At 39.1% G+C, this 12,681-nt stretch overlaps 1 protein-coding gene across 1 annotated transcript in view; it reads left to right on the top strand.

The window, feature by feature from the left end:
* Positions 1-12,681, top strand: part of LOC126176855 (coiled-coil domain-containing protein 18-like) — a 90,111-nt gene continuing 77,430 nt past the window's right edge. Inside the window, exons 1-2 of the mRNA XM_049924040.1 lie at positions 1-293; positions 914-1,066. Coding sequence (XP_049779997.1) covers positions 225-293; positions 914-1,066 — 222 coding nt within the window. The 5' untranslated portion in view covers positions 1-224. The remainder of the gene's footprint in view (positions 294-913; positions 1,067-12,681) is intronic.

Here is a 12,681-nt window from a genome sequence, read left to right on the forward strand (position 1 = left end):
TTAACTAATAGTGATTGAAAATGCCTTAGATCGTTACTCTATTGCTTAACTAACTGTGGCTATATTACTTCATTGTTTAAACTCATACACAATACAAATTAATTTATGTGACTTATTTTATTTCATATCCTGATCTGAAGTTGCTATATATTTTATTTCATATCCTGTCTCTAATATTGCAGTATCTGAAGACTCAACAGGCTGCTGATGACTTAAGAAGACAAATGGAAGTAAAAGAAACAGAAAGCAACCATATTCACAGTCAAGTTAGCATGGAAATATCACTTGTGCAGGTTTCTGAGCTCTAACATCAACAAACTTTAGATAATCTAAGCTAGCTAAATATACTTAGCTGTTTAGTTAATGATATGAATATAATAGAGGGAAACATTCCATGTGGGAAAAATATTCTAAAAACAAAGAGGATGTGACTTACCAAATGAAAGCGCTGGCACGTCGATAGACACACAAACATACACACAAAATTCTAGCTTTCGCAACCAACGGTTGCTTTGTAAGGAGAGAGGGAAGGAGAGGGAAAGACAAAAGGATGTGGGTTTTAAGGGAGAGGGTAAGGAGTCATTCCAATTCCGGGAGTGGAAAGACTTACCTTGGGGGGAAAAAAGGAGTGTATACCCGTCCTTTTTTCCCCCCAAGGTAAGTCTTTCCACTCCCGGAATTGGAATGACTCCTTACCCTCTCCCTTAAAACCCACATCCTTTCGTCTTTCCCTCTCCTTCCCTCTTTCCTGATGAAGCAACCATTGGTTGCGAAAGCTAGAATTTTGTGTGTATGTTTGTGTTTGTTTGTGTGTCTATCGACGTGCCAGCGCTTTCATTTGGTAAGTCACATCATCTTTGTTTTTAGAATATAGCTGTTTAGTAAGTATGATAACTTCACTTATGTCTTTCAGAATCAATTTCAAGAACAACTGCAGTTATTGTCATCGATACCAGATGCAGTCAACAAACTACAGCTTCAAGTGCAGGAAGAAGAGCAGCAGTGGTGTATGGCCGAATTTCGACGCAGGGAGCTGATGCATGAGCTTTATGATGCTAAACAGCAGGTTAGTATTTTCCTGTAAGCGTTCAGTTTCAGTAATGCAGTTGTAACATTCCCTGGCCTTGTACTAAAAGTGAAAACAAAAATATTAATTGGAATTGCTTCAGAATGCTTGCAAAAATTTTGCAGCATTAGTGTCTTCAAGCAGCAATGTTGCCTTGTATGGAACAATATTTATAGTAACTTATACGTCATGTTGTTTAACAAATTAAGTGGCATTCTGCTTGCCACTTTTGACTGGTTAATCTTTAAATAAAAACTCATACACTTCAGATACGTTTGTTTGCTGATTTAAGTAACTTCCTGACTGTTTTTCTATGAAATAAAAATTACGAATACATGTACTTTACTGGTAGCAGTTCTAAACTGCCATGTACTGTACTCCAATTGATTGCTTTATTCTCTTCCACAACTTACTGGTTCAGTAAGTGCAGCTCCCTGAGCAGAAATATTTTTTAACAATGTGAACCAGCACATGTATTATTGACAGTAAAATTGTAACTTAGTTATAATTACAAATAGTAATTAAAAAATTATCCAAATAAACCATGGTGTACTTATCTCACTATAATTTCCATATCTGGAAACAATAAACTGCATTCCTACACATCAAAACTCATACATCATAAGTGTCTTTAAAAATTAAAATTATGATGTCTTTATTATGGATACGCTTCCTTTTTGCTATCATTTATATCCTAACTCTTTATTATATATTGTCATATTGTGTGTATTACTCTACTTCAAATTACAAAAAAAGACTAAGAATATAGCATTTATTTGTACCATAAACAATGATTTCTGTTTAAAAAATTTGGTGAAGATATTAATAATTAACTTTCCATATCACATAATGAATAATAATCAGAGTCATCAAAAAATAAGAATATTTTCATGAACGTTTACATGCACTACAAGAAGTATAATGGTTTGTTTCTTAAATACATGTATCATGTAGCACTATAAAGGAATCTTAATCTATTTCAGAAGACAGTGCAACAAAGGAACAGGGTACAAATTTGACAAAGATTGAGAATGCTTGCACAGTTTCATCTGATATGCAAACATTTGTTTCCATAGATTTTGCTGATATTTTCTTTTTCTGTACATGTGTACCCTGTAATCCACTGTAACACCTGTAATAATGTGAACATAATATGCCACCATCATTTTCTTTCTACTGATTCCATTTGTAGCCCATAAACAACACATTTGACTGTCACTTTGCTCCATATAAGTGCAAATTTCTTTAATTTTACTGTCATAGGGGTTATGTGAGACTAATGTGGAGGAAGTAATATGTTACTTTACGTGTCTTTCAACATCCACAGTCAGATTTTAAAGGGTAAGTCTTCCTGTGCTATGAAATGGCTTTCTCACAAAGTGGATTCTGCTGAATATTTATAATGCTCTGGCACAGGTTAAAATGAAATAAACTTATAATGAATCATACAACCCTTCGCTAAATCAATCTCTTTTTCTTCTGTTAATCAAACTGCTAGGTGTCTCAGAGTGATGAAAAACGCTCAAGAATCACCTGGATGTCAGTTTTATAATTAACTTACTTCATGGATTGATAACTAAAAATAACATGAACTTCTTCCATAGCAAGACAGATGCAGTGAAATGGCTTATAAATAATAGTGTGTCAAGTACTCCAGGCTTAAAAATACCTAGTACTTGAAAACAAGAGCTACATAAAGAAATGAAACATAATAAAAACCCTGAATTTGTTAACTTGGTTAGATGTTATGAAGTTGTATTTAAAAGTGCTGTTAAAGCTGCCAAAAGAATGTCAAATGGTAAGTTCATTGTAGAACATAAGAATAAATCTAAAGCACTATGGTTATGTGATTAAATCACAATTAAGTACGACAGTTAACCTCCAGGAAATCTCAAAAATCAAACAAAACAACTGTACTATTTCAAACCTTGCTCATAAATAGCTCAATGTTTTAATATGTTTCTCATAAATGTAACAAAATCTGATGTAAATGTGACTACTTATCAAAACAGTGTGATTTCTTTGGCCTGGACCAGAATGGCGACCCCTTGTGACACTTAGTAAAGTTCAGCTGAAGATGTAAAATATACTATTTGGTCCTTAAAAAACTAAAATGCTGCAGGGTGGGATCAAATACCCATCAAAGTAATTAAATTTGTATATGATAAAATAGCATACCCTCTGTCCTTAATAATCAATCAGTCATTTGAGCAAGCCAACTTCCCTGATGTACTTAAGTATGCAGAGGTAAAACCACTACACCAAAAAGGATCAAGAGAGGATATGGGAAGTTTCTGCCCAATCTCTATCCTCCCAGTGCAATCCAAAGTATTTGAAAAAATAGCTGCAGTCCAGATAACAAATTTTATTGTGAGACATAGTGTTATTGTTAAAAACCGATATGGGTTCCAAAAAGGGAAAAGCACAGTGAGTGCTATAATGAATTCAGTGAAAAAATCTGCTCATCACTGGACAGAAGCAACAAAGTAGCAGGTATCTTTGGCAACCTTACAAAGGCATTCAATTCTATGAATCACTCTATGCTGCTTCATAAACTAGACAGGTATGGCTTCAGACATAATGCTCTGCAGTGGCTCACATCTTATATCAGGGTGTATACGACCCGGGGCAACCAGGAGATCTGGGAAAAACCCGGGAATTTTTTCATCCGGGAGAAAACCGAGAAAAACCCGGGATATTTTTAGAATTCCCGGAATTTTTCATTGTTTTAGTTTTCAGTGAATTTTTTTTTTTTTTTTTTACTTTTGACGGGTAAGAACTGATACTCTAAGAAAGGATATTACTGTATCCCACTACTGCAGAATAATACTTCAACAATAAAACATAAACGAGAGGGAAAAAAAAAAACTAAAATAACTTAATTTGCAAAGAAAATGCACCATATACAACAACGACACACAGTGCTCATGCAAGTGTCTGCCAATTAAAAATGTGTCAAAGGCTTTAGGAAGACTATGCAGTGCTTCAGAAGAACAAATTGCCTCCAATGAGCGTGAAGTCGCAACTGTTTACAGTTGATTTGTTTTAGCAGATATGCGCGGGCTCATGCACATGCGCAGTTGAGTCACGTTTGAGTAGTAGATTCTCCCGCTTCTGGCAACAGGAATGTGGCTGTTGGCTGTGCAAGCAACAAGCAGCTAGATGCTACCGGGAAAAGGGGGCGCCAAATTCATATTCTTGAGGAAAAAAACTTGTTTCACAAAGCACCTAGCATCCAGCGCACGTTTGCCTACCGATTATTCATATGATTTTGAAACGCTTCCCTGTTGGTTTTTGAACATTTTTGAACACATTTTGAGTTGATTTCTGAGTGAATCATAAGTTGACTTTTGAATGCATGCATAGTGTACGTGATGTCTCTGTCAGGAGAATCCTCATCGCATCTAGAAATGAACTTTCCGCAGACAAAAGGGGATGGGGCTATACGAGCTGAGGGAGTAAAGCCGAACGGATAAATGCCAATCGCTGCCTGATTATATAGTTGATTGGGTTTGCGAATGATCAGCATTGTTATAATTACGAGCGAAATCCATAGCTTCAGACCACCAGAATGGAAATAAACAATTGACAGGAATAACAGGTGAGAAATATTATGTATTATCTTCTCGGTGTATCCAAGAAAACGAAATTTTGACAGAAAATTTTTGGCCAGATCGCTACACTAGTAAGGACCAGTAGTACAGTCCCTGTCAAGCAGCCACGTAAGTTCTATTCTGGAAGTAACGCAGAAAACGTGTTGTTCGAACACGTAATAACGCCTAACCAGAAAATAATCGCGGGACAAATAAACCTGTGATTCTGGCAGGCTTAGTGAAGTTAATCGGCAAACTAATTTTGACAGTGGCAACAGTAGCTTTAGAATTTGTGATGACAAGAGTGAGTGTTAGAATGAGGAAGAAGAAGAAACGGGAACTTCACACAAATTACGCAAGAATAAGACGATCCCAAATTTATATAAAAATTTCGTAATACTACTTTTCGATCTCATGCTTGAGAAGCTGGTGCGTATGAATGAAATGTGAAACTATTTCCTAACATAATGCTTTTTGCTTGTAGTAGGCCCAATAGGCATTTGATATTGGTACTTATTGGATTATATTCTGTCGTGTTATAAAAATTTATATTTGTGCCAAAACAGTCTCGTATATTTGGTGTGTTACAAAATTGCTGCCATATTAGAAAGCCCTATTTTGTTTTATCTAGCAGACAGCGACAAAATAGACGTAATCAGATCAAGAAACCACACCAGTCTTGGGTATTATTTGTATTAACAGCTTTTTCAGTATTAGATATTGACATTTCGATTTTTCATGTAGCAAAACGTTTGACAAACTTTGATGAGGTAATAGATTCTTTCGCAGAAAGGAAAGCACGCCATGTAAAGCTGTAGCAAGATTAGAGGGAAAAAAATGCTAGGAGAAGAGATGTGTAATTTCTTGTTTATCTCTTGTCAGTATTGGTTTTATATATCCTATTTTTAATTTTATGTCACACAAAACAGCAAGTTATTAACTAATAGGCAATAAAGAGTTCAGATTTTCTGAAGAGTTCTTGTTCTCTTGATTACAAATAATCCCATCCACTATTAATTGCGAGATTTTTTTTTAAAGAGGGGCGGGCTGTAAAACCGGCCAACTGGGAGCAGGAGAGGCACCACAGGACATTTCAATTTCCACTCTCCTGAATATAGTTTGGACGTGCAGTAGAAAAATGGTTTATGAAGAGGTGTGGTGGCACTGCACTTTGGCTTACTTAAGACCAAATAATATGTCTTACATTTCCTTGAATACATATGTTTTATGTTTCAGACTTTTCAGAAAGATGTGCGCTACAAGATGAACCTATTTTGAAAATTCAATTTTTTTTTAGTATTGACCCGGTTTTCAAATGTTGTAGATTCGGGACTGATGCGCAGAGCAGTCTGAGTTATAGTGGGTAGTCTCCATGTGACCCGTATTTACATTTAGTGATTTTATTGTTTCCCCTTCGTTTACTCTCACGTCAAATGAAAACAAAATGGATAATTGTGGCCGGGAGCTATCAAGTGAATTAAAACAAATCAAATAATTACGGAAGGCTGAAATACATCATTAGTTTCAGATTTTATTTCATTTCCACCTTTCTGACAGTCGAGCATTAATCGCCTTGCGGAACAGTGAAGTTATTTTTGTCTGCTAAAGAAATTTGACTTTTGTTAACCTTTTCCGCAGAGGCAGTCAATGTATTTGAAACGAAATGTTTAATTCCACAGTACTGGCTAGTTTCAACTGTTCGCTTCTTTTCAAGTGCACGTTTTCATTTTCTAGCACATATGGCATTATACCATAATAAAGAACCAAACATGATATAATACAGTATTGGTGCTCCAAGAAAATTTACATCCAGGAAACCGCACTGAAAAGCTTAATATCAGGTCGAGGTCTACTTAATTGGGAATCTGGACATAGGAATGTGCCCTTTATCTATGCACTTTAAATGTGCACATTTTAATACGGTTCACGAAATTCCGATGCTCTTGCAGTATCCTCTGATGTCTTCTTTCTTTTATGACATAATTTATGATCTTTCAATGTTTTACACGTACGTACATACGGGCTTCCTACATCATGGTAGCTACCCAAGCGCGGTGTCGCCTGTTATCTGCGCTCTCTGGCAACTGCTAAAACGAACCTGTTTCTAACAGGTCGCAGGAAAATATTGCGAATGGTGATTTGAAAAGCGGTACTTTCAAAGTAAATATCCTTTTACGTAAGTAGAGCTATGTGCAAGAATGTACCATGAATTTATTAAATCACAGAGCATTTGACTCTTATTTAAAAATCAACTCTTTGATGACGAGCCATTTAGAAGAATTTCCAACCCTGAAGATCAGACATTCATGACATCATTAAAAATTTTACTGGCACATTTGTGTGATATATCTTAAAGTCTAACACGTGCAAAAAAGATCAACAGTATATGCGAAAGCTTAGCTCCTCTTGCAGCTGGAGCCTAATATTATATGTGAAAGCTTTTCTTTTCTTGTAGCAACACTATGTATATTAATTTAAACCATTAACTTTCCCTGTTTGTGCGTTCATGCTACTTAACAGTGATGTTGCTGTTGGCTGACTACATCACGTGTCCTATGCTTTGAATATCCGCTGTCGTCGGCTGGCGAGATCACCTGACATGAGCTACGAACGGCTTACAAAAGTGCATTGAAATCTCGATTTCAATGATTCGGAAAGTAACATGCGGTGTTTGGTGGAATTCCAATGTATGCTTTCATAATACGAAAATACGCAGCGTACATGTTGCTGCCCAACAAAGATATTTCCAAAACGTGTCTTTTTCCCCGAGTTTCATTCTCTAAAGTGCCGGGAAATTGTACGCCTGTGTATAAAACCATAACCATTCAAAGGATTGATAAGGGAAAATATACTGTCACCCAGGAGAAAGCGTATTTTTAACTGTGAAATCCGGGATTTTTTTTTTCCTTGTCCACCTATACACCCTGTATATGACAAACAGGAAGCAAAGGGTAATCACAACATCTAACACCACAAATTATGCATCTCAGTTGTATACAATATCACAAGGAGTCCCTGAAGGCTCAATCTTAGGGCCAATATTGTTTCTCTTTTACATAAATGATTTACCTCTTAATGTCAATGCCCAGTCCGTCATGTTTGCTGATAAGTCAGCCCCGGCCAGGGTGGCCGTGCGGTTCTAGACGCTACAGTCTGGAACCGCGTGACCGCTACGGTTGTAGGTTCGAATCCTGCCTCGGGCATGGATGTGTGTGATGTCCTTAGGTTAGCTAGGTTTAAGTAGTTCTAAGTTCTAGGGGACTGATGACCTCAGAAGTTAAGTCCCATAGTGCTCAGAGCCATTTGAACCATTTTGATAAGTCAGCACTCCTTGAAAAAATAAATGAGGAAGAAATTTCGGATGGTGCTATAAACACACTAAGCAACCTAGATACATGGTTTCAACAAAATGGCCTTAAACTTAACTTTTCAAATACCTTGTTTACACAATTTAGAACCAAACAATAAAAAATCAGTGACATCAGTAATTTACATAAAAATCAAGTTATGGATGAAGCTCAGTCCATTAAATTCTTGGGATTAAACTGGGAATAAAATCTAAGCCAGCAAACACATATAGATTATTTAACTACAAAATTAAACAGCCTTTCCTTTGCAATGGATATTCTATCTGGTAAAACATACATAAACTGCAGAAAAGTGGTGTACCACAGCTACTTTGAATCCATAATTAGATATGGTTTAATTTCTTGGGGAAATTCAAACTATATTTCATGAATAATGCTACTTCAAAAAAGAATTATTAGGCAAATGTGTGCTGCCCCTCCAATAACTTCCTGCCAGCCATTATTCAAGAGCCTAAAAATATTACCTATCCCTGCATTGTACGTATTTGAAATTATCTTTTTTTTTACGTAGTAATCCGGAGCTAACGGAAGAAAACCATTTCAAACAAATGTATAACACTAGATACAAAGAAAATTTCATCCTTCCACATCACTTAAAACTCTACCAACAGACACACCAGTACATGGGAATGAAAATTTACAATAAACTCAAGGGTAGGGGTGAACTGAGCATGGAGATAGGTTCACTGAAGAGAAAACTATATGATCGCCTGGTGGAAAAATACTACTATTCAATTAAGGAATTTATGAAGGATGAAGTCATCATTTGAATAGTGTGACTGTTTAATATTATAGCATTTTGTATAATACTGTATTCATATAAATGATTAATGGAAAATCTCATATAAAGATGTGAAACAAATACTAACAAAGAGATAGAGGGGCTGGCCAGTACTTACCTCAGCTCAGTACAGCCGATAGATAAAAAAAACAGAACCGAAAATTTACGTTCCTAGCTTTCGGAAAAAATCTTCCTTCATCAGGGAGGAGAGAGGGGAAAGAAAGGGAAGAAGGGAAAGTGGATTCAGTTACTCAAGACCCAGGTTATGAAGCAACAGGGAAAGGAAAACAGGGAGGGTAGTAAGGATGGAGGCATGGTTGTCAGAGGGAAGCCAAAGATATTCTACTGTAAGTACTGTGCCAGCTTCAAACCAAAGAGGATGCATACAGAAGTAAAGAGGTATATAGTATAAAAATAAACACAACTATGTAGGATGAAAAGATGCGTGAATGGCTAAGGAGGAAAGGGAAAGAGGAGAAGACTGAAGAGTAAATGGGAGTGAGGTTGTTTAACGTAGGTTCAGTCCAGGGGGATTGCGGGATGAAAGGCTGTGTTGGAGTGCAAGTTCCCATCTCCACAGTTCAGAGGGACTGGTGTTGGGTGGGAGAAGCCAAATGGCACATACGGTGTATCAGGTTCCTAGGTCCCTAGAATTATGCTGGAGGGCATGCTCCGCTACTGGGTATTGGGCATCTCCTAGGCGGACAGTTTGTCTGTGTCCATTCATGCGCTCAGCCAGTTTAGTTGTTGTCATACCAATGTAAAAGGCTGTGCAGTGCAGGCATGTCAGCTGATAAATGACGTGTAGTTTCACACATGGCCCTGCCTTGAATTGTGTATGTTTTACCAGTAGCAGGGCGGGAGTAGGTGGTTGTGGGGGGATGCATGGGGCAGGTTTTGCAGCGGATTGGGTAACAGGGGTAGGAACCGCTGGGTAGAGAGGGTAGTCTGGGAATATTGTAGGGTTTAACAAGGAGTTTACGCAGGTTAGGGGGGGACGAAAGGCAACTCTGGGTGGTGTGGGGAGAATTTTGTCAAGGGATGATCTCATTTCAGGGGTTGACTCGAGAAATTCATATCCCTGGTGGAGTAATTTGTTGATGTATTTGAGGCCAGGATAATATTGGGTGACAAGGGGGATGCTTCTGTGTGGTCTGGGGGTAGGAACATTGTTGTTGGACGGGGAGGAATGTATTGCTCGGGAGATCTGTTTATGGTCGAGGTCTGCAGGATAGTTGCGGGAGAGGAAAGCACTGGTCAGGTTATTGGTGTAATTGTTGAGGGATTCGTCACTGGAGCAGAGACGTTTGCCACGAATACCTAGGCTGTAGGGAAGGGAGCGTTTGATGTGGAATGGATGGCAGCTATCAAAGTGAAGGTACTGTTTTTTGTTTGTGGGTTTGATATTGACAGAGGTGTGGATGTGAGCTTCAACAAGATGAAGGTCAACATCCAGGAAGGTAGCTTGGGTTTTGGAGAAGGACCAGGTGAAATTCAGATTCGAAAAAGAGTTGAGGTTATGGAGGAAATTGAGGAGTGTTTCTTTACCATGAGTCCAGACCACAAAGGTGTCATCTATAAACCTATACCAGGCCAGGGGAAGCAGCTGTTGGGTCTTCAGGAAAGCCTCCTCCATGCGGCCCATGAAGAGGTTGGCAAAGGACGGAGCCAACCTGGTTCCCATGGCCGTTCCCCTGATTTGTTTGTAGGTCTGGCCTTCAAAAGTGAAGTAATTATGGGTGAGGATGAATTTGGTAAGTGTGATAAGGAACGAGGTTTGTGGAAGGTCTTCGAGTGGGCGTTAGGAGAGGTAGTGCTCAAGGGCAGAGAGACCATGGGTATGTGGGATGTTTGTGTAAAGGGATGTAGCATCTATGGTGACAAGAAAGGTTTCAGGTGGGAGAGGAGTGGGAATGGATTTGAGGCGTTCTAGGAAGTGGTTTGTGTCTTTGATGTAGGGTGGGAGTCTGCGGGTGATAGGTTGGAGGTGTTGGTCTACCAGAGCTGAGATACGTTCTGTTGGGACTTTGAAGCCTGCTAAATTGGGACAGCCAGGATGGTTCTCTTTGTGGATTTTGGGTAATAGGTAGAAGGTAGGGGTATGTGGCTCAGGTGGAGTGAGTAAGTCTATGGAAGCCGTTGTGAGACCTTGTGAGGGACCTTGGATGTTTAGGATTTTCTGCAGCTCAGTCTGGATGGAGGGAATGGGATCCTGGGTAACAGCTTTGTAGGTTGAGGTGTCGGAGAGTTGACACAGTCCTTCTGCCACATACTCCACACGGTCAAGTACCACAGTTGTGGAGCCTTTATCCGCTGGGAGGATGACAATAGAGCGGTCTGTTTTCAGCTCCTTAATGGCACGGGATTCAGCTGGGGTGATGTTGGGGGTTGTCGGGATGTTCTTCAAGAAGGACTGGGAGGCAACACTGGATGTGAGGAATTCCTGAAATGTCTGCAAAGGATGGTTTTGGGGGAGGGGAGGAGGATCCCTTTGAGAAGGCGGTCGGAACTGTTCTAGTCAGGGTTCAACACTGGGTCTAGTATTTGGGGGCTGTGTTTGGGTAGTGAAGTGATATTTCCAGTTGAGGTTTCGGGTGAATGAGAGGAGATCTTTAACCAGGGCAGTGTGGTTGAATTTAGGCGTGGGGCTAAAGGTTAAGCCTTGTGATAGAACAGATGTCTCTGGAGGAGAGAGGGATCTGGATGAGAGGTTTAGAACTGAATTGGGACTGGTGATGTGTGGCATTTGACTGTGGTTATAGTTGAGATTTGGTCTGTGTGGGGTATGTGCTGGGATGGGGAGATTGAGTAGGGTGGCTAGGCTAGGTTTGTTGGCTATGATGGGGGTTTGTTGAAGGTTCTGTTGTGGTTGGTGTTTATGAGGGATAGGGAGAGGGACCCCACTTCTTAGGGGTTGCACTAGCACTGTGGATAGTTTTTTCAGGTGGTGTGTGGCATGGAACTCAAGTTTGCAGCTGGCTTCTAGGATGATGTTCCTGAGTGTGTTCTCCAAGCAAGGGTTTGAGAGGTGGAGGACTTTGAAGAGATATAGGAGCTGTTGGGAGTGGTGGTTACATGAAGTAGTGTAGAGATTCAGGACAAGTTGGGTAAGGGCTAAGAATTGAAGGTTCTGGAAGTCCAGGAGAGACTGGTGGAAGGAGGAATTGCACCCAGAGATGGGAACTTTTAAGGTAAGTCCTTTAGGGGTAATTCCAAAGGTTAAGCAGGACCGGAGGAAAAGTATGTGGGATTGCAGTTTGGCTACGGTGAATGCATGTTTCCGGAATGAATGTAAATAATGTGGTATAGGATTAGGGTACATAGTGGGTAACTGGTGGGTAGGGAAATTAAATAACTTAAGTTAAAATAGTAATCATAAGAAGGAATAAAACACAGAGGGAAGGATGAGAAAGAATGAAATTTTGTTGGTAATGTTCAATACCAAAGGAAGATCACTAAATAAGAAAAATACGGAAAAGGTTGACCAGACCAAGCAAGTATGTCCAGATCAGGGGAAAAGAACACACGTTGCTCAAAAACAGAGATAGCGAGTGGCGAAAAAAAGATCGCGCATCCCGCAAAAAAGATCATGTTTGCCGCAAAAAAGATCGCAGGTGGCGCAGAAATGTCGCAAAATAATTTTTCTGTGGCAGAGCAAGATAGCCAATGGCCCAAAAATATCGCCAGAAACCCGAAATCGACGGAAATGGATGATACTGGTAAGTGTGGAAGAGATTGTTGGCAGTGATTGTTGGCTGGAAAACAGCGAATAACGAACGTTAAAACTATGGAATGTTGAATAAATAAATCAATAAATAGAAAAAGAGAAGTGGACTACAAACGGAACAAGATAATAGGAGGAAAATATTTATT

The sequence above is a fragment of the Schistocerca cancellata genome, chromosome 3 (genome assembly GCF_023864275.1).
Source record: "Schistocerca cancellata isolate TAMUIC-IGC-003103 chromosome 3, iqSchCanc2.1, whole genome shotgun sequence".
Taxonomy (NCBI): Eukaryota; Metazoa; Arthropoda; class Insecta; order Orthoptera; family Acrididae; genus Schistocerca; species Schistocerca cancellata.